The 26,962-nt window shown below is 42.3% G+C and overlaps 1 protein-coding gene across 7 annotated transcripts in view; it reads left to right on the forward strand.

The window, feature by feature from the left end:
* Positions 1-4,295: 4,295 nt before the first annotated feature.
* The window catches only part of TRIM55 (tripartite motif containing 55), a 51,548-nt gene continuing 28,881 nt past the window's right edge, over positions 4,296-26,962 (forward strand). For 5 of the 7 annotated variants that reach the window (XM_050940969.1, XM_050940968.1, XM_050940974.1 and 2 more), the window contains exons 1-7: positions 4,296-4,822; positions 6,055-6,227; positions 13,772-13,937; positions 15,736-15,831; positions 21,417-21,650; positions 23,254-23,276; positions 23,393-23,517. In XM_050940969.1, the coding sequence (XP_050796926.1) occupies positions 4,655-4,822; positions 6,055-6,227; positions 13,772-13,937; positions 15,736-15,831; positions 21,417-21,650; positions 23,254-23,276; positions 23,393-23,517 (985 nt within the window). In that variant the 5' untranslated portion in view covers positions 4,296-4,654. Of the gene's footprint in view, positions 4,823-6,049; positions 6,228-13,771; positions 13,938-15,735; positions 15,832-21,416; positions 21,651-23,253; positions 23,277-23,392; positions 23,518-26,962 lie in introns of all 7 variants that reach the window. The other 2 variants (XM_050940971.1, XM_050940973.1) reach the window with 2 other exon arrangements.

A 26,962-nucleotide genomic window follows, 5' to 3' on the forward strand; every position in this document is an offset into this window, starting at 1 on the left:
GTAACTGATTTATTTCACCTAAAAATGTGTTTACGGTGGCATCTGTAGGTTCCCTCAGACCCCTGCTGCAGAAGTAGAACCCTTACTTCTAGCCACCATAGCTGAGTTTCTCCTTACCATCAAAGGCCTATTAACAAGAGGCTCCTGTGAGCCACTTCTGCCTCATCAGTGAGTTTCTACTAAAATAATTCCACCCCCACTCTCTTCTGCAGCTTATTGGCAGCATAAATGTTTCTACACAGAACACCTTGTCTTCCCTCTCAGTCTTGGCTGCTTAGAGATTATACCCATCTATACTGACTGTGACAGGGTCAGGCCAGATGGCTACAGGGAAGTGATCCTGTTGGTATCCGGGAAGTGGGCAGACTGCTGAAGAACCTCCCCCCAGCCTAAGGGAAGGATCCACAGGTCTGTGATACCAAATAATTACGTGGGACAACCAGTGAAAAAAACAGGATCGTGAGTGAGGTCATAGGGCTTGTCATAAACAGATAGTTAAGGGTTAATGCCTTTTTTACCTATAAAGGGTTAAGAAGTTCACCTAGCCTAGCTGACACCTGACCAGAGGAACCAATGCGGGGAACAAGATGTTTCAAAAGGAAGGGGGGAAGTTTTCCTTTTTTTCGAGTCTCAGTTTCAGCCGGAGTGAAAAAGATCAAGGAACTAGCCTCTTATCAGAGTAGTAAGTTTTAGAAAGAGATAACTAGGTTTATGTTTATTTTCTTTGTAACATGTCTTGGTACTATTAAGGGAATTATCAAAATTGGGTATTTGGGTATTTTTTGTGTAACTAAATTTGTGCCCAGGGGAACCTCCTCTGTGTTTTGAATCTGTTGTCTGTGAGAGTAGCTGGTATGCTAATCTCTCCCAGAGGGTTTTCTTTTACCTTTCTTTTCTTTAATTAAAAGCCTTTTTCTTAATACCTGGTTGATTTTTCCTTGTTTTTAGATCCAAAGGGATTGGATCTGGACTCACCAGGAATTGGTGGGAGAAAGGAGTGGGGATGGTTAAATTCTCCTTGTGTTAAGATCCAAGGGATTGGATCGGTGTTCACCAGGAACTTGGTGAAAAAGTCTCTCAAGGCTACCCAGGGAGGGGAAGGTTTTGGGAGGAAAGGGGGTGTTCCAGATGGAAGATCTGGATGGTGGCAGTGATACCAGATCTAAGCTGGTAATTAAGCTTAGAAGAATCCATGCAGGTCCCCACATCTGTACCCTAAAGTTCAGAGTGGGGAAGGAACCTTGACAGGGCTAAACAAAGGGAACCTGATGGGGATACCGAGCAGAGAACCCCGGACAGCGCCCACTGCTCCTCGAAGGTGTCAAGGGAGCCAGCGGACGCAGCTCAGAGGAACTCTGCCCGGATGCATGAACAGACGGAGGAGCGGAAATAGGCCCCACAGTCGCAGGAAATCCCATCAGCCAACCTCCTCTCCCTGGTTTTATAGATGGCTAGTTTGGCCAGGGCCAAGAGGAAGTTGATAAGGAGATCCCGCAACTTTGTGGGGCCACAGATGGGGAGTGCATAGATAAACAAGTGAGGGGAAAAGTGCAACCAAAAACGCAATAAGGGATCCAAGAGGAGCCAGAATAGGGGCTGCAACCTGGCGCACTCTAAATAAATGTGCGCCAGGGTTTCCTTCATGCCGCAAAAGGGGCAGGTGTTGGCGACAGGGGTAAACCGCGCCAAGTACACGTCTGTGCTCATGGCCCCATGAAGGAACTGCCAACTGACATCCCCGGCGGGCCTTTGGACCAGGACAGAGCATAAGCTGGCCCACCGGTTACAGGAGAGTGATAGAGGGCAGATATATTAGCCCCAGGTTAAGTAGGTCCCCTTTCCCTCAGTAAGGTAACAGGGAAGGTTCCAGAACAATCAGGAACTTTCTGGAAACAATTAAGGCAAGCAGGCTGATTAGAACATCTGCAGCCCATCAAGATGCTGCTAGACTCAATTAAGGCAGGCTAATCAGGGCATCTGGGTTTAAAAGGGAGCTTACTTCCATTTGTGGTGCGTGTGTGAGGAGCTGAGAGTGAGAGGGTGTGCTGCTGATAACAAGCGTTATCAGACACCAGGAAGGTGTGCTGCTGATAACAAGCGTTATCAGACACCAGGAGGAAGGTCCTGTGGTGAAGATAAAGAAAGTGTTTGGAGGAGGCCATGGGGAAGTAGCCTAGGGAGTTGTAGCTGTCATGCATCTGTTACAGGAGGCACTATAGACAGCTGCAATCCACACGGCCCTGGGCTGGAACCCGGAGTAGAGGGTGGGCCCGGGTTCCCCGCAAACCTCCTAACTCCTGATCAGACACAGGAGGAGTTGACCCAGACTGTGGGTTCCACCAGAGGAGAAGATCTCTGAGGCGAGCAAATCCGCCAATAAGTGCAGGACCCACCAAGGTAGAAGAGAAACTTTGTCATGTGACATTCCACCAAATTCCAGTTACGCTCACTGCATCATAGTCTCCATCATTTAGTAGCCCTTCCAGTTTGGCTTGCTTGTTTCTGTGCAGTTGTGTACAAAAATTTTAGTACATCGATACTTGTATTATTTAGCTTTTGTCTCAGAAGATCTTCTGCTTTACTTCATAGGCTAGAAGTACATGCCTAGTTATTTGAATAAATCAAAAGCTCTATTTCTTCCCTTTCTCTGCCAAGCTTAAAGGTTGCCTGCAGTAGAAGGGAGGGATGCAGAAGGGACAAGCTGGTTGAGGGCTGGGGGAGAGGGAATGAGGAGTTCAAACTTTCAGACACTAACAGTCATCTCTGACTCTGCCCACAGAGGGGAGGGAAAGAGATGCATCTCTTCCCTATTGCCAGAAACTTCCCTCTCCACCATCCTGTGCCTGGTGCCAAAACTCCCAGCTGTCCCCAATTCAGCTGCCAAAACAACTTCCCCCTGACAACTTTTAAGGCCTTGTCTGCACAAGAAAGTTGCACCGGTTTCATTAAAGGTGTGATCTGAAACTGATTTAGTCAAACTGGTGCAATTTTCTTGTGTAAACAAGGTCTCATGTATTTATACATTTTGGGTGAAATCCTGGCCCCATTGACTTGACCTTGAAAATCAACAGCAGACTAAAATAAATGGAATTTAACATGATTCACTTACTTTGCATACAAAGTGTATTACTTATTTTCATATGTATGTCAGCAAAAACCTCCATTTTTTTTAATTCACCAGAATCTGCTGCATAGTTTCCAGACCGCTGCATTGGTGTTGCATGAAAGCTAGATGCCTTGCTACTGAATTTAGGTCCATCTTGTCCCAGAGAACACCGGGTTTGTTAATAGCACTTAGCACATGTATAGCACTTTTCCTATTCAAAACACTTCATGAACATTAACTATCGTAAACAACAAGGCCATCTATAAGATACTTTGCTGATCAATTATTCTGTATTCCTCTAATTATTCTTATAGTCAAATAACACTGAAGATAATATGTTAATTGCATGTACAGTATGTAAGCAGACAGTGCAATTCCTTACAGTATGTGTGGGGATTGGTCTTAAATTTGGAGATGGAATATGTATTGTTTGTACAGTTGTGTGATAAATTACTGGCAAATAGAAGCACAGATGGCTTTGCCCTAAGATCAGGCATCACATGCCAGAAATTATCTGGGAAATTGTCATTTTAAAAATAACTCTAGAACAAGTGCCAAGTTTTGAAGGATCCATATGTCAAATAAACAGATATAAACACAGCAGTATCCAAAGCTTAAATATATTTGGATTATACTATGGATATGGAAAACATGCACAATTATCACCCATCTGCTAGTAAAAATGAAATCTCTTCATATATCTTTTGTGCTTTTAATCAGGAACTGGAATTCTTTAATTACTATGGAATGAATGGACCAAATAGTCACTCTAAATTAAGTTCTAGTTACCTAAGGAAGTTCAAGCAATTATAAAGTCAGGAGAATTTTTGTACTAGTTGTTTAAAGTTATTACACTTTTAGGGCCTAATTATTTAGGAACTGATCTTATTGACTTCCATCAGATTTGTGAGTACTCAGCGCTACTGAAATTCAGGCTTTGAGTTTACTAATACTTCAAAGTCAAATTATTGCAGTTTATTAAAGTTGTTGTAACTTTTCAGTTTATTAAAATTTTATTTATTACCTACAGTAATTAAACAATGGTTGTTACATTACTATTCCTGATAATATTCTTTTGCTTCACCAGAAAGTGACATCAGGTTATTCAGGGCCCTATAATTTCCACTGTGGTGCAGAGATAAGAATGAACTAGATTGCATTCTCTGTGCAGTTAACACTTGTGCTTCTCCAAGGGGTGAGTGCTGCCATGTGTCAGTGACAACTGTCAACTCCTCTCCCCTTCCTCCGCCTCCTCCTCTCTCTGAGACAGGAATGTTGATCTCTCATCTCTGTAATCCATCACCTGTCTGAATCTGTCCTTGTGTCACTTGCATATATGGACAAGTTAGAATGGCAACTTGTGACGTTGTGCTGCTAAAAACGGCTCCCGCTCCCTTCAATTCTTTGTTTTAACAATGTCCTCCAGTGAAAGAAATTCAAAGGACATTTGATCACACAAGACGTGGAATTATTTCAAGGAAATTAACCCGGAAACTGATTGACAGTACCCTTTTATTCTGGACATATGCACCTTGGAACAGCTAGGAGATGAGCACTTCTCTGAATTACAAGTCCTTTTCCAAAGAGCAGCAAACCATGGATAACCTGGAGAAACAACTTATTTGCCCCATCTGCTTAGAGATGTTTACTAAACCTGTGGTCATCCTTCCCTGTCAGCATAACCTGTGTAGAAAATGTGCCAGCGATATTTTCCAGGTAGGTTTATTTCAGTATGAAGATTTGAAGATATAAATATCATTTCCCCAAGGCAAAAGGGAGGGGAGAATTTACACGATCAGTTTATTTGCTGTTAAGAATTTGCAAGTTTTTTGAAATGGCTTAAATAGAAGCTACTTAGACAGGAAACATCTCTGTTTGTCTCTCTCCGCCTGGAGATCTGTGGGGGAAGATCCTCTGCTGCTGTGAGTTGTCATATGGTGTTTACATGTATGGTATCCATATATAGAGGCAACTTATACCAACAGAGGATCTGCCTCCTTGTCTTTTACAGTTTGAATATTTTTTGCATTTATTTTTATTCAGACTGAATTTTTAATTTCAAGCATTTAGAGCCAGGAAGATCGATCAGAAGCAGGGCCACCTGGGGTTGAGGGGAGGGTAAATGGGACAGTTTGCCCCTGACTCCCAAAATGATGGAGTGGTGGCCGGGACAAATCTGAGCAAGAGCATTGTCACCTGGTGCCCTGGGTGGCAGTGCCACTCAGGTTTGGTGCCTACCATTGACAGTGCGGGGAGCCACTTGCCCAGCCTGGCCAGGTCCAGATACCGCCACTGCCGCTGGGCTCATTGCACCGGGCTCAAGGGAATCCACCAGGCCTGGAGCCTGAAGTAGGAACAAGATCGGAGATACTGCTCCAGAGCTCAGGGAGAGGTTGGATTTGGAGCAGCCCCCTGGCTGCATGCAGGGCAGACACACACCCCCCGCACAAGCCTGGGCCTTCTATGGTACCGTCTCACTGCACCTCATTAAACTTTTTTGTCTCCATAATAATTTTTTAGGATGGATGGGGGAGGGGCTTCACTTTCAGATTTTGCCCAGCCCTCCCCCCCCCGCAAATCTCTGTGCAGCCCTGAAAAATGTTTAAAAGTATTTAATTTCACTATAGAATTGTATGTTTATCTCTAGCACTGGTTGTTGCAATATTATTAGCTGGCAGGTGCTAAGTGAAGTGATGTTGGGCCATAACTTTCATCTGGGGATTTTTAGGTCAATGGAGAGTCCTGCTTTAAGGGCCTGATCCAAAGATCATTGGAGTCCCGAGAGTGTTTTCACTGACTTCAGTGGGCTTTTGGTTAGATCTGAAATAGGTGGCTTGATATGTGCCTTTTTTGTGAAAAATAAGGCCATTATTAGAATAACCCCAGTGTTAAAAAAAAAGTTAGACATGGTCTTATTCACCTGTAATTTTACTGCTTGGCAAGAACAGGCCTCTAACCCATATCTGCCAACCAGAGGAGGCACCACTATGGCATCAGGTGGTCGATTTCGCTGTCCCTCCTGCAGACATGAAGTGGTTCTGGACAGACATGGTGTGTATGGACTTCAAAGGAACCTATTAGTGGAAAATATCATTGACATATACAAGCAAGAGTCCACCAGGTAACATACTAATTTGTATCCTTAAAATAATATTTACCATACAAGATGATGCAGCTTATGACATTGTCGTAGTCTACCTTTCTTTCCTTTGCGTTGTGAGTTGTTAGTTCTGTTTGTTTTATTTTATCTTTTGGAGCTGTTGGAGGTTTACTGTACTGAGAGACTGGAATGATATCATAAGTGCCTCTGTCTTTACTGTGGAATGAAATCAGCCCTCACTTATTATTCTACATCACTTGACAGAATGCAATGTTAAAATAGGTGCTGATTTTTTGCTTCCCATACATGGAGTCTGATTCTGCAGTCCTTATTCACTTGCATGATCCTTAGTCATGCAAGCAGAGTCCTTGAAGTCAATTGAGTTAGTCACATAAGTTAGGAAAGAAGAGTCTCACCCGTTTACTCAGTCTTACAAATTTTTCAAAACTTGCATGTTCCACGGTTTGTTTTCAGTCCATGTATTCCTGTCTTTAAAAGGTGCCAGCACCTGTTAACAAGCCCTGAGGGACAAATAGAGTGAGAACAAATATATCTGAATTATACTCAGAAGCCATCCTGCCTCAGAATACTGAATCATCAATATTTAAAAAAAACACTCCTGTAAGCTTGGGATGTGAACTCATGAAATCAAGTCTTATTTAGGCCTCACTTTCAGTACAGAAGAGAATGAAAAGGCTAAAAATAACAGTTCATGACAACACAATGTAGCTGTGCAAAGGAAAGCCAAAATCCTGGAGGGGAAGCATAAGTTAACCCTAACAAGTAAGATTAACACTAAGTCACAACTACTGGATGCATACTTGAGCCAGCAGTAGAATGTTACCATTTTCTTTCTTACCAAGTGATAAGCAGGAAAGGTGCTCACACGTCACTGATCATACTTCCATTTAAATCACAGAGAAGAAAATCTAAATAGCAAACCCAGTCCTAGAGTCTTGCTCAAGCCAGTAATCCTTATCAACTCAAGCAGACTTCAGTGTGAGAGAGGGGCTGCTTGCAGCATTGGTTTCATGCTGAATGATGCCATTTAGAGGCAGGCTGGTTGGTTGTTTTCCCTCATTAATTGCCATCTTACAAACCTTTTTGTCAATGAGACCATGTAAAACAGTTTCAGTAGAAAATCACAAATCAACCACAAAGAATAGCACATATCCACTGAGTTAGTGGAAACTTTGTCAAATATTTACTTTATGTATCAAACTGTGCCTGGCCCCATGGTGGTGTACAAGGGGAGGAAGGTTAAGGAGACTCAGTTGCAGTTGTTGTAATCCCTTCTGCACAAAACCTGCTCCTGGCTAGCGAATCTAACTACACCAAATGATGCAGGAAGGCAAAGGAGGAGGCAGGGTCATGGTCTTGCATCCTCTTCTCCCAACACACACCATGAACTCTGAATGTAGGCTGCATTGTCAAAGTGTGACACAGGAGCTGTGCTCCCTGCCAGAGGCACAATGTCTCCCAGTGCAGCATTATGGTGCCTCCATGCCTCCCGAAGTACAAGGCTATGGCTACAAGGCATAATGGAACCCTGCATGCCCAATTCACAGCCCTACTCCTCCCCTTTTGCACTACTCCAGTGTAGCAAAGGGGCCATAAACTGGCTAGATCTGGCTCCTAGAAAATACCCCTGATGTAAAGATGTGCTTCAATTGGTGCAAGCTCCTCTATGCTGTCCTTCATCGCAACCAGGGGCGGCTCTAGGTATTTTGCCGCCACAAGCATGACAGGCAGGCTGCCTTCGGCGGCACGCCTACGGGAGGTCCCCGGTCCCGCGGATTTCGTGGCACGCCTGCAGGAGGTCCGCCAAAGCCGTGGGACCAGCGGACCCTCCACAGGCATGCTGCCGAAGGCAACCTGCCTGCCGCCCTCCCGGCAACTGGCAAAGCACCCCCCTTGGCTTGCCGCCCCATGCACACACTTGGCATGCTGGTGCCTGGAGCCGCCCCTGATCGCAACCCCATATTGAAGCATGGGTAGAGAGAGGAGTGTGTGGCTGGAGCATTGGCTATCCTTGGCTGTAGGATGGCCCCATGGAACTGCCCCAGACTAAAAAGCTGGGGAGCACGAAGTTGACTGAGAGCTGTCTTTTCCCTTCCCCCTCGAGTGGTACACTGAACAGAGCGCAGCTATTCCCATGAATCTGTCCCTGAATGTGTCAGTGATATACAAATAGTTAGCAGGGAAAATCACAGAGGAAATGAATCAGCAAAGCTACTTCACTGGCTGTAGCAGGCAACAGAACAAGCTGATCATATGTGGGTCTTCGAGTTCTTTTTGCATTTTTCTATACAGTGTGAAGTCAGAAGCAAGAATAGGTAAAAGATCATAAGAGATGTGATGATTTTTTTTAAACTTCACAAATATAAAATGCAATAAACTGAACTGAAGAAGAGAACAAAAATATGCATCTAAATGTACGTTGTTTCTGTTATTTCTCTGGAAGGATTATTTTTAATATATGAAGGTATTTTTAACCTTCACTTATGTCCTTAGAGTTACACTAATTATCAAGGCTATCCTGGCAACAGTAATGCACCACGGCATTATCTAAGCTATTTGACACGTTGTCTGCCTCAGCTGCTTATCTCCCTCACCCTAACTTTTCTAAAGCCATCATGAGTATGTTGCTGGTGGCACCCCATTGAAATCAGTGACATTACCTTCCCAAAAAATGGGGGCAAATTAGGCCTATTACCTTTCCTCCATATCTTTCACCTTATTGAGTGATCTACAGTAACTACTCCACTTTCTTTATAAGGCTCTGTAATATAACACCTTCTTTTTCTCATTACTTCCCAAATTAAAGGCTAGGTTTTGCCAGGCCCTTGCACAGGAGGAGAATGCCAAGAGCCTTCTTCATATCCCATTGCCCCTCTTCACCATTGCAATCCCTGAGCTTTCTTGACCATGGGAACGTCCCACCTAGTGTCCTTTGAAGGACGTCACCCCAAAGGTGGATGCAAGGAGAGGGGCCCATCTAGCTCCCAGCTGCACTCCACACAAGCCAGTGGAGCTGGCTGGGTGCACAGAGGGGAGCATCCTAAGGAACTGTGTTCTTGGCAAGCTCAGCCAATGCTCGCCGAGGTGTGATGGCGCTGCAAGGCCCCCAACATGGGCCACTGCCTTGCAGGCACAGTCCAGCCTTTATGGAGGCGAATGTTACTTTTTCAGTATTAAATGAAATGACTGGCATTGTTAACAGGTACAGCGCTGCATAGTGTGGGAGTTTGAATTTCAGTAGAACATTTCAACTGAAGCTTTTCGGCATTGTATAAATCCTGAGACAGTCGCTCATGACTAAACAGTTCCTCCTCTATTTTGGTAATGTAGAACCCATTCCTGTAAACCTTTATACAAGTAAGTATTTTTTTTCCCTGTAGATTTGCACTAGTGTAATGGAGAGCAGAATCTGGCCCAGCAAGCTTACACATACTATAAGGCGGCATTTATTAGAACAACCATTTTTTATCAGGATCAATCAATTTTTCTTTTGAATGACAGTGACATGAAAATATAAAATGAGTACACAATGGTCCATATCCTCAACTCATGTAAATCAACATAGCTCCACTTCTGGCCCTAATTATACTAACTGCATATTTGCTAATTTATTATTACACTTAAACAGTTCATCTTCTCATGCATTAGCTTTGTTTTTAGTTTTTGTTTTGCTTTTTTGTTCCATAAACCCAACACATCAATGATGCAAAGCACTCTCTGCTTTAAGGGACAAATCCTATCTATGTGTGAAGCAACAGTAAAGAGGCTCTATTCAGGGGATCCAGGAGTGTGGGAGCCAAGATGCATCCCAAGTCAGATCAGGAGCTTCAATACTATTTGTGGATTCTCTCTGAGTTGCAGTTTTACGGTCTGACCCTACAAGCCATCTGCAGTGGAAGTCAGTGGAGTATATAATACCCACCTGTCTCTCATAACCCTAGATGCTAGATCAGTTTAGCTACCAACAGCTTCTTCAACGGGTTTATGATTAATCTTTTACTATTAAAACTGTGCTAACATTTTCCTGTGGATTAGTATTTAAATCTTAATTTCAGGAGAATCTGCCTTCTGTTACCCCAGTGTAAATCCAGATGATCTACTCTGAAGTCAGTGGAGTGACTTCGGATTTATGCTGGTATAAAAGAGATCAGAATATGGCCAAAGGGGCTCTGTAAAATTCTCTCTTCTTTTGCGGGGAAAATGCTTGTAAATTAACAGTATATAAGTTTGTTTCCAGTTTTCTATGCTAGTTTTGAAGGCCTCATTGGTCCAGAGATTTCTGCCTTGGTTTCTTTGAACTCCTTATGATACCTTTTGAAGATTGGCTACTTCTGACAGAGGGTCCCTCAGGTCATCGCTGGGTCTACTTGATACCTTTACCTTTTTGACCCTTCTTGTCTGAGTCACATGTTATTGGTCATCATTTCAATGACAGATAACTTGCTGATGGTTTCTAGTCTTGCAAATATTTTCAGGAAGTGCAGGCTTTTCAGTCGTCTTGCCATTTTGATGTTTGCTGTCCATCCACCCAGGTGTGCAGAAACTCCTGCTGCTGCTCCACGGTATACATAGGGAGTTGGGTGTTTTGGAATCACCTGCACACAATTTAAAGCATCCTTTACAATGTATGTGTTATGCAACTGCCTGGTAGAAAATTGATCCTAATAATATAGAATATTTATAGAAATTTTGTTACTTCATCTCATTATTACTGTGTATCCTGTTATATTGCAGAGCATAGATTTTGCTTACTGTACGAACAGACTCCATAACTTTTGTTTCAAAGCCACATGAAATTAAAAACACGGAAGCAGAATATATTTTCTTTTCAGCTCTTTTTTTTCAAACTTTTTAATTTCATTTGTCTTGATTTCCCTTTCAAGTAGTGCAAAAGAGAAATCATGCCTGGTATTCATGAAAAGGAGTAGTTATTCCCACTGTACTAATCTGTATGGAAGAGTCTTATATCGTTGAATAGAAATGATAATCTTTTTATTAGTTTTTGAAGCATCTAATAGAATGTTATGGACAGTTTCCCTACCACAGAATTCTGTACAATGGTTTAAAAGTATGAAAACTAACTCATTCTTTGTTCAGTTCTATAGGTTTTTAGAGTAGTTTCTATAAACTATTAAATTTCTGTGGAGCAATTGTCTTCACCTCTGTTAAATTCTATAGGACTTTTCTATAATTGAAGCATTGGGAATATGGAATATGTTAAACAGAGACCCCATTTACACTCGATCAGGACTCAAATTAAAGAAATAGTTTAAATATGGTTCCAACTAAACTGATTTCTTATGCAGACAGATTGGCCAGTGTGGCTGAGGTAAGCCATGCTAAAATGATATTAAAAATTGTGTTGTAGCCTATGTAGCCCTCCTGTAAACAAGGGGCATTTTTTATGTAACTTCTATCCTCAGTGGCTAATATAGCAGTGTTAACTACTCCACAAAGTCCATGTTAGAAACTTGTTCAGCTAAGCTCATTTTAAATGCAGTTCCAAACATGACTCTTTAATTTGGTTCCCAGGCTAGTAATGGATAGGGCCCAAGGACTCAATTTTGCATGGTGCCAAGCACAGTGTCTTTAAATTCTTTAATTTGTAACAGGGACTTAATTTGAAGTATATGATGTTCCTTTGACACTTATGGGACTACTTGTGTAAAATTAAGACCCTGCTTAAGTATTTTACCAGATCAAGGCCAGATTGCTCAACTTTTTGTATGACTGAGCCCTGAAGACCTCAAGCATGTAGGTGCTGTTTCAGAGAGATGTTAAACAACATGCCTAACTTAAGTGCATGAGTAGTCTCACTGACTTCAGTGGGTTTATGTACTCAGGCACCTTCCTGAATAAGGGCCATACAATGAAGCCATGCTTCCCAGCTTGTCATATTGTGTCAGAAAAGATTACAAGTACCTGCACTTATTTATTGGCAGGTTGGCAGATTTAAACTATTTTGTGGTTATGGACCAAAACCTCAGGTACTGTTTTTATCCCTTTGTTTTGTGATGAAGGACACAGGTGTTGTTATCAACCTCAGTAAAGTAAGTAAGCAAGTGACTATTTCCGGGGTCGGCAACCTCCGGCTCACGTGCCAAAGGTGGCACACGTGCTGATTTTGCCTGGCACGTGGCTGCCAGCCAGGATCCCGGCCGCTGGCCCTGCTCAGCGCGTGGCTGGCTGATTGAACGGAACCCCAGGCCGGCAGAGGCTGAGCGGGGCCAGTGGCTGGGATCGCAGACTGGCAGCAGGTGCGCCCCCCAGCTCCCCCTGGCTCACCGTGCTCGGGTTCTGCAGCTCCTGGGAGTGTGAGCCACCAGGGCATGGGGTCCTGAGCCTGCTGCAGGAGGGGCGGTGGCGATTCACACTCCTGGGAGCCACAGACCCCAAGCGTGGTGAAGGTGGAGCCGGGGGGCACACGGGGATCACTGCCCGTATGCATCTGCTGCAGGAGCATCCTCCCGGGGGCGGGGGGAGACTGGGCCACAGCCCAGGCAGGCGTGCCCCCTGGCTTCCCCCTCACTGCACTCGGGTTCTGCGGCTCCTGGAAGTGTGAGCTGCCGCTGTCCCTCTCGCAGCTCCCCCCACTCAGCCTCAACACTCCACGTGGAGCCAGCGTCTGACCGGCATGGTAAGGGGAGTCCCGGGGGGCAGTCAGGGAACAGGGGGAGGGTTGGATGGGTCGGGAGTTCTGGGGGTCCTGTCAGGGGGTGGGAAGTGGTTGGGTGGGGCATGGGAGTCCCGGGGATCTGTCTGGGGGCGGGGTGTGGATAAGGGTTGGGACAGCCAGGGGACAGGTAGGGGGTAGAGTCCTAGGGGGACAGTTAGGGTGGGAGGAGTCTCAGGAGGGGGCAGTCAGGGAACAAGGAGCAGGGAGGCTTAGGTAGGGGGTGGGGTTCTGGGGGACAGTTAGGGGTAGGGGGCAATCAGGGGACAAGGAGTGGGAGGGTTGAGGGTTCTGAATGGGGCAATTGGGGCGGGAAGTGGGAGGGAGTGGATGAGGGCAGGGCTAGGGGCAGGCTCTCCCCTCTTTTTTGATTGTTGAAATATGGTAACCCTAGGCAAGGGGGGAGCAGGAGGACACGTGGGGGCTGGCACCCGCATATATTCACTGCAGCCTGCAGGAGCCCTTGGGGGGGGCGGTCCGGGCCACAGCCTGGGCAGGAGGGGGGGGTGGGGCGCAGCTGCTCCCTGCTAGCAGCGCCATCGCCTTTGCAGGGCTGCTGCCTCTCTGCACCGTGCCAGCTCCTCCATGTCCGGGGCTCGCTGCACCCCAGGTTAAGAACCACTGCACTAAACTGATAAGATCTGCATTTTAATTTAATTTTAAATGAAGCTTCTTAAACATTTTAAAAAATTGTTTACTTTACATACAACATAGTTTATAGACTTACAGAGAGACCTTCTAAAAACGTTAAAATGTATTACCGACACGCAAAACCTTAAATTAGAGTGAATAAATGAAGACTTGGCGCACCATGTCTGAAAGGTTGCCGACCCCTGGACTATTTTAATGTGTTTAATGATAACTTTCACAGACCTGAAAGAAAATCTGAGCAGCCAATGTGTGAAGAGCATGAGGATGAGAAAATTAATATCTATTGTTTAAACTGTGAAATACCCACATGTTCAATGTGCAAAGTTTTTGGTGCCCATAAAGACTGCCAGGTTGCTCCTCTCAAAAATGTTTACCAGCGACAAAAGGTAAATATCTTTTTGCTTCTAATCATAATGACCCACTCAATTTAAAGGGACACTGTCTACATGAAATCTAGTCAGTTAAAAAAAAAAAAAGTTCAAACTGCAAAATCTTACCCTCAGCTGCCCTGCCAACTTTGTGGTTTTACAATCCATATTTCTGTGGTGTTGGTTTTGGGGTTTGTTTTTTTTTAAATTGTTTTCTCCTCTCTTGCCATGTGAAAAACCGAGACAAAATCACCAGAGAAACCGACTCTACAGAGTGAAATATTTCTTAAGAAATTGAGAAAAATTATATTTTTCCTATCTAATTGCTTTCACTTATTACATACATCTTAGCTGTAATAATAGCAAGGAAATACTTTCAGACAGACATGTGATTTTTAAGCTGATCTCCCTTTATGTTTCTCAGACACTGTTTTCAGTCCTTTTAGACCATGAGCACAGGCAGGATTGCCCGCAGATGTGAGGGAGAGAGCAACCCCTTTGAAGTCTAATAGTTTTGTATTGGATGCTTCTCTTGTCTTCTGTTTAAATAGGGATCTTTAGGGAGAAAACCCTCTTCTGCTAGGTATGTTAAATAGCTGGCAGCTCATTGTGTGCCCCGTATCCTCTGCCATTACTGTCACTAGTAAAAGACTTGGTTATTCATTTTTAATACAGTATTCATTTAAAGACTGACTCACTGGGATATCTACATGAGATAAGCAGCTCTGTGTGCCCTCAGATTCCTGGGTCCCCCATTCACCCCATGCCAGCAGTTCTGTATGCTCTCCCATTTCCCCCATACCAGGGTCCTTCATCCATTCCTCGCCCCTGCACACGCACACCAGGGATTCTGTCTGCCCACTCATTTCCTGCCCCCCCATTCCAGGGGCTCTGTGTGGGACACCATTCCTCCTTCCTTCATTCCTCCCTTGCCTTGCACCATCCTTCTTTCTTATTTTTTCTCATTCAGTGTGTCAACCTTTATAAACTTCGTTGGGAGGATGGGCAGAGCTAAGATGAGGGGTGTTATGTTAGGAGAGATGTATAGCTGCCATCAAGCAACAATTACAGAGGTGGTTGAAAGTGGTAGCTCTGCTAACTGGATGCCAGGGGCTCCATCTGTCCCCCGTTTCCCTCTTTTTTTGTTTTTGTTTTTTCTGATTTTCACCATAATCAGTGGGGTTCCTGCCCACTGATTCTTCGCATATTCCCAGACATTTGGAATGGATTGGGTATGTCATTCAGAAGTTATCATATTAAGCCAAATGCTAGCAAGTTGAGTGTAAGGCCATGCAAGCTTGGCCAGTTAACAAATTCATACAAATTATAATTTATTCACAGATACCTCAGGAACAGAAAAAGGAGCTAAATTAATGAATAATTTATTCACTGTGAATAGCTTGCCTGATCTGCTGCAAAACCAAATTTTTGTACCTAATTACCCACATTGCCTGCTCAAAAGGTGCTTTGTGCATGTACAAATTTTTTCCAGTGCATTTTTAGAGGCTTTCATGGTGTCTCACAATTTTTTAGAAATTTTTATTCTAGGAAAAGTTTAAAATTTTCATTCTAGCTCAGGATGGAAACAAAATGTCAAAATACCAAAACTTCCCATAGGATGGAAATTCAATTTTTTCAATCAGCTCTAGTTCTGAGCAGTTATATACCCTTGTGTAGCCCACTCATCCACTGTCTTTGCATCTCAGGTTAATGTGCTATTTTGTGAAAAGTGCATGAGAAGAAAACATATAAAGTAAAACTGCAGACAGTGCATATTATTAACTCTGCATATGCTCATTCTCCTACTCCTGTTTAGTCTGAACTCAGTGATGGCATTGCAGTGCTCGTGGGCAGTAATGACAGAGTGCAAGGAATAGTAGGTCAGCTGGAGGAGACCTGCAGGACAGTAGAGGTAAGTAATGCGGCTTGAATTATGTGTTGAATGTGAAGTGCAGGAACATATCTGGCTGTTAGTGATGATTTTCATGCATTTATATAATTTGCTTCTTCCAAGTTCCCAAATTATTTTGCCAAATGACTGTATATATTACACCAGAGCTGCCAAGTCTGATGATACTGTATTGAGTTTCACACTTGCAGGAATTTTTTTTAAGCTTCTCATGATTTCCTCACATCCTGCAGCAATCTCACAAACTATTCCCCTGATTTGCGACTGTCTCCCGTTACACACTGGTTAACATAAAATAAGTTTATTAACTACAGAAAGATAGATTTTAAGTGATTATAAATGACAGGAAATAGATCAAAGCAGACTACCTAGAAATAAACAAAAATGCAAGCTAAGCATAATATACTAGATAGGTGGGGTTTGAATTAGCAGTTTCTCACCCTGACTGATGATACAAGCAGGCTTGCAGATTCTTAAGGCACAAGCTACATCGGCCTTGCATCTTGGATTCCCCTCTTCTGTTCCAAGTCCTTTGTCTTCCTTCAGGTGCTGAGTTGTGGGGGAGTGAAGGTCAGTCATGATATCACTCCCCACTTTATATAGTGTCTCCATATTGCAGGAACCCTTTGTTTTAAGCTAAGTTCCCAGCCTAGTTTGTGGAAAAATACAGGTACCAAAATGGAGTTCAGTATCATGTGATCTGGTCACATGCCCATATGCATGCCTTTCTGAGTCATAGCAGCCATTATTCATAGGCTGTCTGAAGCATTCCCAGGAAGGCTAGGTTCTTCTATGGTTTATTGTCTTTGTTGATGGGCTATCAGCACTGTCTAGATTCTTCATTGTTGTACCTGAAATGCTAGCTGTGAGTGTTTTCAACTTCACATCATCTTTCAGTAACATGTACATAGCAAAACTTTATAACTTTATAGCACATACAATCCAATGAGATATTAATGTTTGGCAGATTAAGATTTTTAGAACGATACCTCACGAGGCATACTTTGTACAAGATGCCACATAATTATATCATAATCATACCATAATCATATTACTGTGGTGAATGTGGGGTGCACTACCTTCAGTGGACATGCAGAACAGTTGATCACAGTCCTCTTTAACAGTTCTTTACATATTTGAAAACTTATCAGGTCCTCCCTCCATCTTATTTTCTCAAGACCAACATGCCCAGTTTTTTAACCTTTCCTCATAGGTCAGGTTTTCTAAACCTTTTATAATTTTTGTTGCTCCCCTCTGGACTCTCTTCAATTTGTCTACCTCGTTCCTAAAGTGTGGTGCCCAGAATTGGATGCAGTAATCCAGCTGAGGCCAAACTAGTGCGAGGTGGAGCAGGACAATTACCTCTCGTGTCATATACCTGTTAATATACCCTAGAATTATATTAGGCTTTTTTGCAACTGAATCATTGTTGACTCATATTCAATCTGTCATTCACTATAACCCTCGGATCCTTTTCAGCAGTACTACCACCTAACCAGTTATTCTCCATTTTCTAGTTGTGCATTTGGTTTTTATTTCCTAAGTGTAGTACTTTTCACTTGTCTTTATTGAATTTCATTCTTGTGGATTTCAGGCCAATTCTTCAATTTTATTAAGGTCATTTTGAATTCTAATCTTGTCTTTCAAAATGCTTGCAACCCCTCCCAGTTTGGTGTCATCTGAAAATTGTAGAAGCATACCATCCTCCATTATCCAAGTCATCAATGAAAATCCTGAGTAGTACCAAACTCAGCACTGATCCCTGTGGTACTCACTAGGTACATCCCCAGTTTGGCAGTGAACCACTGATAACTGCTCTTTGAGTACTGTCTTTCAACTCATGGACAGCTGCCTTCTTCTGTTGTGTGAGCCAAAGGGCAGGCAGAGGTCGAGCAAGTGTATGTGGGAAAGAGCACATATTTGATCACAGAACAATGGTTAGATACACTGTTAGGGTACTGCAAAAAGGATAGTCTTAGCAAAAGCCCATTTACTGTGGCAGATTAGATACCTCAATATGGTTGATGTGAAAGGGAGAAGAAACTCATGCATGGTAACTCCTAATTACATGTGTGTATTATATTAGACAGAAGGGTGTCTTTGTAGACTGAAATAGTGACATTGTTGCTTTAACTTAGTAGCATAGGAACATGACTGAGATGTTAGGGTCCAATCCTGGAAAGTGTTGTGTGCCATCATCTCTCAGTGAAATTAGCACATAGGATCAGGAACACAGCATCTCCCAGGATTGGGGTGTAAGAGATTGATATTCATCTGCAGACTCATCATATCCATTGAAGCCAATAGGAGAACAGAGCCCTACTTTCACCAGTAGTTTATCTCCCCAGACATTTCAGGAGTGTGTGTATTTATTTGCCTTGCTTTAAGTATACTGAAAGTAAACTACTTGTTCATGAGTTATACCGTAAGGAGACCATTTTTTTTGGTACGGCTTTTGCTCTGAGAGAGCTGGGATGGATTTAATTCTTTTGCTAGCACAAGTGTTTTTCATGCAGTTCTTCCAAGATGTTTGTATCAATACAGCAAATAAAGATCACTATTCTGGTCAGTTTGGGAGCAACACAGTTTGACGGGCCGTGGAAGGAGCTCATATGGAGAGTCACTTTAACGTCAGACCCTGATGAAACACCCAGTGAACCAATCACCAAAAGAAGGGAAAAAAATTAAAAACCTCCTGATCCCTCAAAATAGGAGAAATAAACAGCAAGTGCAGTAAACAACATTTAAAGACAATATTTATAGGTTCTAACTGACAAGAAAACTTAATTCCACAGTCTAATGCACAATTGCCAGAGGCACCTATTTCCCTGTGCAACCAGAGTAAGGAAGAACAGATAATGTCCAGAATTTGGTTCAAAGAATATAAAACTCTTAACCCACGGAAATGAGAGAGGGTGTAAGCAGCAAAGTCAAAACTTTGTAGTCAAGAAGCCTTTGCACTGCAAGGATGAAATTGGCTGCTATCGGGAGTTTGCAGACAGAAATGTGCCTTTCAAGTAAGTTCAGTGTCAAAATTAAAATAGTACAAAAGCTTCAGTTTCTTTCCCTTCAGATTTGACTAGTTAATCCAAAAACAAGACTTCAAACATCTAAACTGAAGTTTACAGAGAACACTCCATTAAAAAAATACATAAATAAATACAGCAATATCTGAAATTAGCTTTCTCGGAGTCATTCACTCATATGTAGAACCCACCTTTTGAACTACAAATCAGAAATTGAGATTGATAGAACAAGAAGTGCAGAGCCCATCTACCTTCACACACCTTAACAGGCTTAAAATCGGAGATTACAGAAAACAGAGATTACAACTTTACATAGTGCTTCCACTTCACATTGCAGACAAATCATACTTCTTGCCATCACATGACCTTCATTTGAATTTGACATCAGTTTGACCTTGAAGGCTCAGATGAACAGGTGGAACCAAGACACCTCAGAATCAGGCTTGCTGGTTTTTCCTCTCCTCTACTTAAGTTGATACATTGCACTACTTACACTGCTTTAGAGTGAGCAATACAGAAAGTACGTGGTCAGGTTGCTTTTAGCTCTTGTAAACAGTAAGCCCACAGTTCTAAATTTAGCTACAGTTTCTATGCAAAGGTTTAAAAACAGGCCAATATATATTCAAATTACAACAAACTAACCAAAAAGTAACATAATTTCACATATTCTACTGAGAGCCACAATGAAGTATAAAAATCTATATAATGGTAAACCATAATGAAAAAAGAAACAACTATTTAGGACTATAAAATGTCAGTCAAATAATAAAATAAAGTAGGAATGTCCATAATCCTGTCTATATTTGTATAGTTATGATACTTACCATAGTATACAATTTTCAGATGCTCAGAATTTTGGTCAATCAAGCCAATATTTTTCAAAGCAAGCATTGGCACTAGTACTCAGTGATGAGTGTTCCAGGTCTCATCTTGTAGCTCTTTCTGCTGTAGCTGTTTTTTTAAAGTGTGGTGAAATTTTTTACAATTAGAGTGGATTTTTTATTTATTTATTTTTTTTACTTACTGATGAGGTGGTTTGGTCAGACTTAAAAAATTGTTCACACAGATTAAATATGAAAAATTTCAACACAAAATGTGAATATTTTGGAAAACAAGGCATAGTGGAGACTGTTTTGCAACCTGGACATACAGAGTTTACTACTGATGACCTCTATAATAGATGCTGATTGCAAATTCTAATGTAATAAAATACCAGATTTTTGTATATATATATAGAGAGAGACACACACACGCACACACACACACGCACACACACACACACCTCGACCTCTTAGGTCATCCAATCCCCCAACCCATAGTGATATGAAGAATGTGTAACGCACCCCTATTGTGGAATGAGGCTTGATGCTGTGTCCACTAGCAAATGACGTACTTTAAGGTTCAGGGAACATAGTTGTAGACAATCTGAAATGGAGGACAAGGGTGGAACAAGAGGAAGGAGAGATCCAGGTAGGAAAAAGAATGGGGGGGGGGGCGGAACTAAAGAAAGTAAAAGGGGAAGGGGAAAGAAACTGCAAAGGAGAATGGGAAAATGCAATGACACTCAACGATTGTTTATTTGATTTTTGGCACATCTGTCATAAACCCCTAACTACTGCAAAAAGTCATGTGGGATCTTTAACTATCACAAGGGATCAGGAGCTAAGTTTTATGTCTCATTTGAAAGATGGCAGCAACATAGTGGCCCCAAATCTTCATGGAGAGTTCGTTCAGTCTCTACACCTAGGGAAGAGCACCACATATAAATTCACCAACACCACTTCCCACTGCACCTTATGTTCAGTCCAAACATTCATCAACCCCAATCCTTTTTTTAGCCTGTGAGTTCTGCTAAAATGACAACATGAACGACCACAGGTACAGCACAGGCATATTTATTACAGTAAAAATAACTATACTAAAGAAATATTATTTAGGTTGCAAAGTCAACTGTTTGAAAGTTAGGAAAAGCTAGAATTTAGGTTGGAACCTTAATTTGCTTCTATTTTGTGCATTATTATAATAACATGACCACATGCTATTTTTGGCACAGGACCCCTGCCTCATTCAGTGCACAGTAAAAGTAGTATAATTGACACCCACTTTAAGCCCCTTCATGCTACCTGAGTGATGTAAAGGGGCCTTAAGTGTAAAGCCTCAGTAGCATTTCAGAAGCTCTGGTGGTGATGGAATTTTCTCTAGAACTCATCTGAGCTGATCTGTCCTGTTCCTCTCATTTGGCTGTTAATATAGCAATTATCTTCCTGATTTTCCTATGAACTCTTAAGTATTGCTACAAACATAACACAAATGTCTTTCAGCTTTTTTAGCATACTGGAAATGAAATAATCAATTTGTTTTTTAAAATATTCACAAGTATTCACAAAACTTTTTGTTCAAACAGATTTAACTTAGAAAATTACAAAAGTCTCTGGGGTCTTTAAAAAAACCTTGTATTGTTCAGAAAAGGATTTCTTTGATGAAAACACTTCCAAGTAATTGTAAAAATAGAAACACTTTTAAGCAACATAACACTTTTAACATAAACCAAATGATTCACAGGAATGCTGCAGAAGACAAAAAGAGCAACTGTGTGAAAAATTTGATTATCTGTATGCAATACTGGAAGAAAGGAAAAATGAGATGACACAAATAATCACTAGAAACCAAGAGGAGAAACTGGAACATGTCCGCTCCCTGATGAAAAAATATGCAGATCACTTGGAGACAGTGTCTAAGCTAGTTGAATCAGGAATCCAGTTCATGGAAGAGCCAGAAATGGCAGTGTTTTTGCAGGTATATTTCAGAGAAGTCTAAACAGAGGTAGGAAAAGAGTGGGGGAAATTAATCACAAACAACCTGTGTCTCACTTTTCAATTCAAGCATAATCCCTATTTGTTCACTCCCCAGTGAACATCCACACAAACGAGTTTTCATTTACAACAATGTGCAGAAATGATTTTTCTTCAGTTGAATAACATGCAAACAAAGGGGTAAGCTCGAGAATACGAGTATTTTCTATTCACACCAAAAATGCTGTCCTGTTTATAAGCTTTCAGTCATCCAACCAGGATGCAGAAACAATATTTTCATATATATTAATATGATCCCCAGCACTGCAATATTTGAGCACCCTGCAATTCTGTATATGGATTTAGCCATTTCTGTAAGGTAATGGAGTATTATTATTATTATCCCTATTTTGCCTATGGGCAGTTGAGGCACAGAGAGGTTAAGTGACTTGCACAAGGCCACACAAGCTGTAGCAGGGCCAAGCAGTTTTATGTCACATTCCAATGCCTTAACTATAAGACTATTCTTCCTTCTTACTGTGGGCTACCACTGAAACCAATGGCAAGCTTCCCATTGATTTCAGTCAAGTAGGATTTGGTCTCGTGACTTTCCATCCTGGAATCTTAAAATCCCATTTGAACCCCAGCAGGGAGGATCTTTTTTACAAGAACAATATGCAGGAACAGGAATTCATCCTGAAGAGCAGAAAACCCTCTGTAGAATATGTGGAACTGTAAGGCGTCAGAACTAGAGGTGACCAGTCACCCACTGTGAATAGTCAGACATAGTCCGAGAATGAAATATGCTAGAGGGAAATGTTTGTGGAACAGTTACGAATAATGATACATTTGTAAAAATTCAAAAGTCTATTCTCAGTTAATTTACATATAGCAAAAGGGCACAATGCATTCGATAAATTAGTCTGTGGGAAAAGTTTGCCCAGTCCAATTTCTAGGAAACAGAAGTCACTGTCAAGGAGAGCAGGGGTATATGGGTCATGTCTGGGAGGGAATATTGATTGGGCTGGTCAGCTTCAGTTTTGCCCGTGTGTGCACTACATATGATCCTATGTCTCTATCTCAATAAAAGCAGATATTAAGAGCCTGCGTCTCATTTACACTTTACATTTCCAGAGCACTATAAAGGGGTCTTAATGTAATTGAGAATTAGGGCCTAAAACACACCGCTGTTCACATGTAAGCTAGTTCCAACCTCAGTCTAATCTTAGTGATAGGCCTCACAGCTCTCCTTTATAATGAGAGCTCAAGCCAGGGGCGGCTCTAGGCATTTTGCCGCCCCAAGCATGGCAGGCAGGCTGCCTTCGGCACCTTGCCTGTGGAGGGTCCGCTGGTCCCGCGGCTTCAGTGGACCTCCTGCAGGCAAGCCACCGAAGGTACCCTGCCTGCCACCCCCGCGGTGCCAGCAGAGCACCCCCCGTGGCTTGCCGCCCCAAGCACGCGCTTGGCGTGCTGAGATCTGGAGCCACCCCTGGCTCAAGCTAGCATATTTAGAAACAGCACACATAAGAATCAGGTATCAAAGTATAAAAGCTATTTAATAAAATGAACCTTTTAAGCATTCCGTCATTTCACTTTTGTTTTCACAGAATGTCAAAGCATTGCTACGAAAGTAAGTACTTCCCCTTTGAAAGGAAGTGTGTGTTTTTGATATTTATCATAAATTATCCATTTTGTAAACATTTATTTGCCAACCCAAATGCAAATGACACAATATCTCTATTTTAGAATTACTGAAGCATCTAACGCATTTCAGATGGAAAAAATAGAGCCTGGCTATGAAAATATGAGCCATCTCACAGTCAACCTCAATAGAGAAGAAAAGATAATAAGAGAAATTGACTTTTACAGAGGTATGTTATTGATGTGAGCAAAATGGCTTTCTTTCTCTTCAGTTGTGTGCAATTTACATGAAGATACTGTATAAGGAAAATTCAAATCAGATATTCCCCTCTATCCACAAATGTACCTAGATCATTTAACATAAATTATAACCAAAAATAAAACCCACCATGGTTTAGAATCATGTTGATTTTTATTTTCCTTTAATATAGACTCAGTTCTTTCCTAAGGACCTGATCCTTCAGCTCTTACTCATTGATTACACATTAAAAAGCTGTAGGATTGGGCCTGTATAGGTACTAATCTGTCATTGCAAAGAGAAACAGCAGTTTTATGGACTGTCTGATGTAGAAAATCATTAAAGAAATAGAATAATGCAGACTAATAAAAGTAACTATGAATAATATATTTTTCTTTTTAATTATATCAGAGAAATTTCACTGAAAATGTAAATGGAGTTCAAGATCATACATATATGGAGACGAACAAGAATACCATTATTTCTTATACATTTAGGGATCTCCTCTGGTGTCATTTGTATGCCTGATATTTCAGAATAGATGAAGTAGTACACAGTTACTATTCTGTGCTTAACAAAGTAGCATGCAAACAGGGCACCGTTATGCTTCAGTTTACAAAATGATGGGAAATCAGAGGGTCTGAATAGTTGAAATAAACAGATTTCTCTCTTAAAATCTTGAACATCTGAAAATATAGAGAATCACAAGGCTGGTCCTCTATACTTTACCTACTAACCTTGGGCTTTACTGCTACATTTCATATGATAGTAACACCATTACTAGGATGTATGTTAATATATAGTGTCAACGTAAGGAGGTCAATCTTGAACTAGTACATCTAACACTCCCACTGAAGTCAATAGGATGTCTATTTTCAGAGGGCTTTCAAGATCAGGTTCAAGATGATTTCATGTATCAGTATATAAGAACATTCCTCATTGTGATAACTTTGTCTAGTTTTCAATTTGTTCTTGGTATCTTCTTAGTCATACAAAAGATGTAAGCCAATGAAACGGTTTAGTAAAATCTTCCTGAGTGAAAGATAAGACTCTCCCTATCTTTACAAAATATATGGTCAGTTTGAAACTACAGTTAATACATCATAGGATTATAGAAATGTAGGGCAGGAAAGGGACCTCAAAGTCATCTAGACCAGTGGTTCTTAAAGCCAGTTCGCCGCTTGTTCAGGGAAAGCCTGGGCCAGGCCGGTTTGTTTACTTGTGGTGTCCACAGGTTCGCCGCTCCAGGCCAATGGGGGCTGTAGGAAGTGGTGCAGGCTGAAGGATGTACTGGCCGCTCTCCGATTTCCTAGTTGACTGTCATGTTGCCATTTAATTCCCATGTTGTTGATTACTCTGGACACTTTGTATTAATTCTGTATCCTCGCTGGTATTTAAAGCTCCTCTCAATTTAGTATAATCTGTGCAGATTTTATTAACTAGCTGTATATTCCTTCCTCTACAAAGATGTTACTTGAGATCAGGACTAAAACAAATGTCTGAGATTGTCCACTAGACACATCCCTTCAAGTTAATAGTCTGTCATCTAGCATAAGACTTTCTTTACAGTCCTTCAGTCAGTTTTCAGTCCATGCTGACAGTGTTAATATCCAAGCTGATGTGAACTGATTTTGAGAGGAATATTTCATGGAACACTGTGTCAAATGCTTTAATAAATCCAAATATAGTACATCTACTAATTTCAGTTTAACTACTAATTTTGTATTCCTGACTGGTCCATTAAAAGTCCAGTTGGCCACCTGCAGTGGGGCAGGCAGGCTCCGTACCCAGCTCCTTATGGCTCCAGAAGCTGCCGGCATGTCCCTCTGGCTCCTAGGCACAGGGGCGGCCATGGGAACTCTGCGCACTGCCACTTCCCTAAATGCCAGCTCTGCAGCTCCCATTGGCCTGGAGCCAGTGGCGGATTAACAAATTTTGTGTCCCTAGGCCCTCAAAAAATTACCGCCCCTGCCCAGGTCCCCCACCCCTGCCAGCTCACTTCTGCTCCCTTGCGGTAAGGGAAGGGGGAGAAGGGGAGTTGTGGCATGCTCAGGGGATGGCAGCCGTGGAGTGGAGGTGAGCTGGGGCAGGGAGTGGTTCCCTGCCCCCCACCCTCCCAAGAGTCACTCCCTGCACCTGCCGACTCCAGCTCACCTTTGCTCCTCCTCCTCCGATCGCACCGCGACTTGCTTCTCCCTCCCTCCCACGCTTTTGCGCAGTGAACCTGGGAGGGAGGAGAGAGAAGGGGAGTTGCGGCATGCTAGGGGGATGGCAGTGGTGGAGTGGAGGTGAGCTGGGGCGGGGAGCGGTTCCCGGCCCCCTCGAGCTACTCTCCGCGCCCGCGGGCCCCAGCTCACCTCTGCTCTGCCTCCTCCAAGTGCGCCGCTACTCGCTTCTCCCTCCCTCACAGCACTTTTGTGCAGCAAGCCTGGGAGGGAGGTGGAAGGAGGGAAGTGTGGCACGCCTGGGGGAGGAGGCAAGCTGGGGATTTGGGGAAGGGATGGAGTTGGGGAGGGATCGCGAGCAAATTTGCCGCCCTAGGCCTAGGCCTTGTTGGCCTAGGCAATAATACGCCACTGCCTGGAGCTACAGCCAATGGAGGCTGCGAGGGTGGTGCCTGCAGGCAAGGGCAGCATGCAGAGCTGAGTCACCTGGTCACCCTTGCACCTAGAAGACAAAGGCCTCAGCCCTGATTAAAAAAATTAATTGTGATTAGTCATGCAATTAAGCAATAATAGAATACCATTTATTTAAATATTTGTGGATGTTTTCTACATTTTCAAATATATTGATTTCAACTATAACACAGAATACAAAGTGTACAGTGTTCACTTTATATTTATTTTTTATTACATATATTTGCACTGCATTTTTCAATTCACCTAATGCAAGTACTGTTGTGCAATCTCTTTATTATGAAAGTTGAGCTTACAAATATAGAATTATGTACAAAAAATAACTGCATTCAAAAATAAAACAATGTAAAACTTTAGAGCCTTGTTCCACTCCGTCCTCTTTCTTGTTCAGCTAAATCGCTCAAACAAGTTTGTTTACATTTGCAGGAGATAATGCTGCCCACTTCTTGTTCACAATGTCACCTGAAAGTGAGAACAGGTATTCTCATGGCATTGTTGTAGCCAGCATCGCAAGATATTTGTGTGCTAGATGCGCTAAAGATTCATATGTCCCTTCATGCTTCAACCACCATTCCAGAGGACATTGCTCTTTTAAGACTTCTGAAAGCGTGTTCCGCACTTCATCCCTCAGATTTTGGAATGCCCTGTCATAAACAGATAGCTAAGGGTTAATGTCTCTTTCACCTAAAAAAGGGTTAACAAGCAATGACCTAAAACACCTGACCAGAGGACCAATCAGAAAACAAGATTTTTTTCAAATCTGGGTGGAGGAAGTTTAGGGTGTGAGTTCTTTGTTCTTTG

Source organism: Gopherus flavomarginatus, chromosome 2 (assembly GCF_025201925.1).
Source record: "Gopherus flavomarginatus isolate rGopFla2 chromosome 2, rGopFla2.mat.asm, whole genome shotgun sequence".
In the NCBI taxonomy this organism is placed as follows: Eukaryota; Metazoa; Chordata; order Testudines; family Testudinidae; genus Gopherus; species Gopherus flavomarginatus.